The 1,712-nt window shown below is 61.3% G+C and overlaps 1 protein-coding gene across 1 annotated transcript in view; it reads right to left on the reverse strand.

Moving 5' to 3' along the window:
- The window catches only part of DOK7 (docking protein 7), a 33,845-nt gene that overhangs the window by 13,616 nt on the left and 18,517 nt on the right, over window positions 1-1,712 (reverse strand). The window contains exon 5 of the mRNA XM_012002197.1: window positions 4-193. Coding sequence (XP_011857587.1) covers window positions 4-193 — 190 coding nt within the window. The remainder of the gene's footprint in view (window positions 1-3; window positions 194-1,712) is intronic.

The raw sequence follows: 1,712 nt of genomic DNA on the forward strand, positions 1-1,712 counted from the left end.
AGCGGCTTGGGGGGTGGCCTTGAGGCACCCAGCATGGCTTCCCCGGGGGCCTGGGCAGCTGCTGGTCTAGGCCCCTCCTGCGACGTGCTGGCCGACGACAAGGACTGCTCTGGCCATGCGGTGAGCCGGCTGCTGGCGCTGACGTCCAAGTGGCTGGCCTCCGAGGATGAGCTGGACAGGCTGCGGTCATCCCCTGAGACAGAGCAGGAAGCCAAGGCAGCTTGGGGGGGTGCGGGGGGCTGGGGAGGGCTCAGGGTGGGGCTGACGCCTGGTGGACCCCTACGGGCCAGCACTCTCTGGTCTCGCCCCACCCCTCCCAACCCCTGGGGGCTACAGCAGAAACCTGGCTTCACCAACGACAGCCCCTCTGCCCCTCGTCCACTCCTGTTTTTGTCTGTCCTTCTGCCACCTGCTCTACTAGGGCCTGAGCCCCTCCCTCTCAGCATCCCTGTCACTACCTTAGTCCCAGCCTCCTCCTCTCCCCCAGAGCTCCCCACCCTCCCTTCCTAAGAGACCTGGGCTCCATACCCAGCCATCCCCACTAACTTCCAGGGCCTCCTGGGGCAGCTGGCCCTCCGCACCGTCCCAGCCCCAAGGCTGGCCTGGACATCCCTTCCCGAGAACTTCCCAGGCCCTGCCAGCCTGGACGTGAGGTCCCAGCTGTGCCCACATACCTTGACTCACCACCTGCCCTCACCACGCTGGCATCCTTGCCTCACTCCCTGTCTCCCTCCCCACGGGGGATGAGAAGCACACCCAGGCTGCCTCCCGCCTGCCAGGCCGGGCCTCGCGCACGCGTGGGAAAGCCGCTTTCATCTCTGCTGCCTCTCTAAGCTGCCTGCTCTGCCTTCCAGGGCTCCCAAGGGGAAAGCAGTTGTGAGTCACCCCCAGGAAGGCAAAAGCTCACTGCAAACCTGAGTCCCCTCCTCCTGGGGCAGGGCAGGAGGGGAGATGGCCACTGTCTGCTCGGTGCCCTCTGGGGAACAGGCAGTGATCCGAGAGCACTTGGCCCTGGGAACACAGGTCGCCCATGCAGCCACCCTTCTGGGAGCACAGCGGCCTCTCCTGCCCTGCCAGCCCCTTCCACCGCCTCCTCTCCCCACGATAGCAACAGAGCCAGAGCCACCGGCAGCTGAGGAGGCACCTCTGCTCCTGAGGAGCTAGCTCGCCTGCCTGAGAGCCTTTTGTCTGGGCACAGAAGGTAAAACCAACACGCAGGGCCTTGGTCTCCCCCGGCCACAAGCTGGTGGGCAGGAAACGATTCAAAGGCTCTCAGGCCAGAACCACCCTTCCCATCAGCATCTCAGACCAGAGTGTAGTAAATGTGGAATTGTAAGTGAAGGAAGGAATGAGCTGAGCAGGGGAAGAAGGAGGGAAGGGATGAATAGGTGGGAGACGGAAAGAAGGAATGAGCAGGAAGGAGAAAGAATGAGCAAGAGGGAAATGAAGGAATGAATGAGCAGGGGGGAGAAGGAATGAATGAGCAGGGGGGAGAAGGAATGAATGAGCAGGGGGGAGAAGGAATGAATGAGCAGGGGGGAGAAGGAATGAATGAATGAGCAGGGGGGAGAAGGAAGGAATGAATGAGCAGGAGGGAAATGAAGAAATGAATGAGCAGGAGGGAAATGAAGAAATGAATGAGCAGGTGGAGAAGGAAGGAATTAATGAGCAGGGGGAAGGAATTAATGAGCAGGGGGGAAGGAATTAATGAG

Source organism: Mandrillus leucophaeus, unplaced genomic scaffold (assembly GCF_000951045.1).
Source record: "Mandrillus leucophaeus isolate KB7577 unplaced genomic scaffold, Mleu.le_1.0 Scaffold68, whole genome shotgun sequence".
In the NCBI taxonomy this organism is placed as follows: Eukaryota; Metazoa; Chordata; class Mammalia; order Primates; family Cercopithecidae; genus Mandrillus; species Mandrillus leucophaeus.